The 2,525-nt window shown below is 43.5% G+C and overlaps 1 protein-coding gene across 1 annotated transcript in view; it reads left to right on the top strand.

Annotated features, from left to right (window-relative positions):
- Positions 1–1,922, top strand: part of LOC119167611 (AB hydrolase superfamily protein YfhM) — a 73,398-nt gene extending 71,476 nt beyond the window's left edge. The window contains exon 7 of the mRNA XM_075866033.1: positions 1,414–1,922. Within this exon, the coding sequence (XP_075722148.1) occupies positions 1,414–1,847 (434 nt within the window). The 3' untranslated portion in view covers positions 1,848–1,922. The remainder of the gene's footprint in view (positions 1–1,413) is intronic.
- Positions 1,923–2,525: the final 603 nt, after the last annotated feature.

Genomic DNA, 2,525 nt, shown 5'->3' with positions numbered 1-2,525 from the left:
CCCCATCTTGCTGAGTAAGAGACCAACCGGGATCCACCCATTACGTACAATGACATAACAAAGCACTTTTACCTCCAACACCACATTTTTCCACCCCCACATCCGAAACTTAACAGACCGCAGACATTAACCCTACGCCTATTACAGACACACACGTACCCAAACCTTGCCACGCCTCACATTTCTTATCCTAATGCATACCCCAGCGACACATGCCCATCATGTGGACACACTTCGACACTCACACACATGCTCTGGGAGTGTAGAAGAACTCCTCCCGACTCTACCTCAAGCAAGTGGGAGAGGTCCCTCAGGAGCTCACTTCTCGCCGATCAGCAAAGGGCAATCCAGCAGGCCCACGAAGCGGCGGCCACGTACTCCCCGTCGGTTCCCATGTGGGAGACGCCAGCTACGCGCGAAGCGCGTCCTGCAGGACTGAAATAATGTTTTTTTTTTCATTCCATTCCATCATTTTTTGGAGAAGTGCGGTATCCGCTACACACTTGCTAGAAATATTGTGAAATATTTCTATGCAGTGGCTGATGACGATAAAGAATTACACCTGGAGTGGGTATGCGCTACAGTTCATAGGCGAAGAGGAACAAGCTTTTGTAATGGTTGGATTGTTGGACAGCTCACTCTTTGCACTGTTCGCATTGTGTGATGCCTGGTTGTTCCTTTTAAGTTCTTAAACGCTTTGTTACTCATAATAACGCCATTTGTGTCCCGGCATCACGCCTGCCTACGGCCAGTTCTGAAATGAGTTTCAAGTGCCAGCGTGGCCCAGTGGTTGAATACTGGGCTAGAACGCAGCGCACCCGGGTTTAAGTCCCATACCATTTTTCCCTTGGTGTTTTAATTTTTTTTATTTTTTGCGATATCTGGCAAGGAAACCAGCGGCTGCGGCGGTCAACTACGGCGCTGCACGTGTATGTGTTTTGATTTCATAACAGCTGTCGCTGTAATGTATTAGCACCTATAGTAATCAGTATGAAATAATATCATCAGTGTGTTTGACTAATGCCAGAAGCCTCCTACAAAAGTTTACGTCACATTTCCCCACAAATCTCTTACGTGAGTGATTTTTCAACGAAACATCCTGAGGTACATCCGGCGAAGTTCGGGTTTTCGCTATATAAGTGATATTTTGATGGTGAAATATACAAGTAGTGATGGCTCAAATACAGCTTTCAAAGCGCGTGTTGGTGTAATGAATATGCAAGGTGAAATATAAATATTGTTGAATATATTTACTCAAGAAACCGCTTCGTAGTGCCTACATCGGTTACATCAGCAATGCTACTAGCTGGCGGTAGCAATTACACCATAGAAGAATCTTTATACAGTTGTAATTGTGAGTGTTCAAGGATATGTTATTGACCGACTTTCTATACCATCCGTTTCACTTCGTAGGCTCCCTGACTGCAGCACTGAACTACTACCGAGCCTTTCTGGGTGATAAAGACCAGCTGAAAAAACTGCCCTACCGCAAGATTAATGTCACCACAGTTATCCTTTGGGCCGAGAAAGACCAATTTCTCACGAAGCCCATAGCAAAGTACAACCAAGAATGGCTTAAAAATTCAAAGATAGTGTACTACACGAAGGCCGACCATTGGGTGATGCGACAATGCCCCGACGAGGTGAACGAGCACATCAGTAACTTCGCAATGGACGAATGGCAGGATGTAGTAGTGCAGGAGAGAAGTCTTAGTCTTAGTAAACATCCTTGGGAAGCGCGTCCAAAGAACGGTCCGTGTTCAGTGTTTATGGAGGGGGTCAAAAAGCGAAGGCGGCATTCGTATGGCTTCCTTCCAATGTTTGGATTCATTCCTGAATTCTTATAGGTATTAAGCCGTGTGACTATTTCCGCCTGCTGTGTTGCTTTCAATTACTGAAATAAAGATTTCTTGACTTGGTTATTCGGCTCGTTTTTCACGGTACACTCCACACAGAAGGAAGGCACTGTTGACGTGAACACACACGGAAGCACTATCAAACGTTCAAAAAAAAAGTGGTCACGGTACAAAATACCAACATAATGGCTTATGATACAAACCAAGAGCAAACCATATTTCTTATAAACTAAATACTCTTTTTGCGCCTGTTTCTCAAGGAAACTGCTTAGGTTTTTGCAATACAGCACATGCCCTATGCTTCTTCTAGAGTGCTGTATGTTACGAAGCAATTTATATATTTCCATTAGCGTGTTAAAAAAGCGAAATAAATACTTCTTTTAAACAGCGGAGCTTTCCTTTAGTCCGTGCAAAGAGAACAGAAAACTATCAATATTATAAAATTACCCGCCTTCGTTGGCGTCCTATTTCTGTTCCTCAAGTTCTTCTTTTGATTTGGCCTCGGAGTAAGGCAGCCGATTATTCTTCTACGGGATGTATAGCTTTCATGGGTGAGAGCACGAGAAATGAGTAGATAGAACTAAAAAGAAGAAAAACAGAGATAATAAAGGAAAGAAATAGAAAAGAAGATCCATAAAAAGAGAAACAGAAAGAACAAGATGCAGCCTA

This window comes from Rhipicephalus microplus, chromosome 6 (assembly GCF_043290135.1).
Source record: "Rhipicephalus microplus isolate Deutch F79 chromosome 6, USDA_Rmic, whole genome shotgun sequence".
NCBI classification, from domain to species: Eukaryota; Metazoa; Arthropoda; class Arachnida; order Ixodida; family Ixodidae; genus Rhipicephalus; species Rhipicephalus microplus.
Note: the sequence above shows the minus strand (reverse complement) of the source record. Positions and strands in the feature narration are given on the sequence as shown.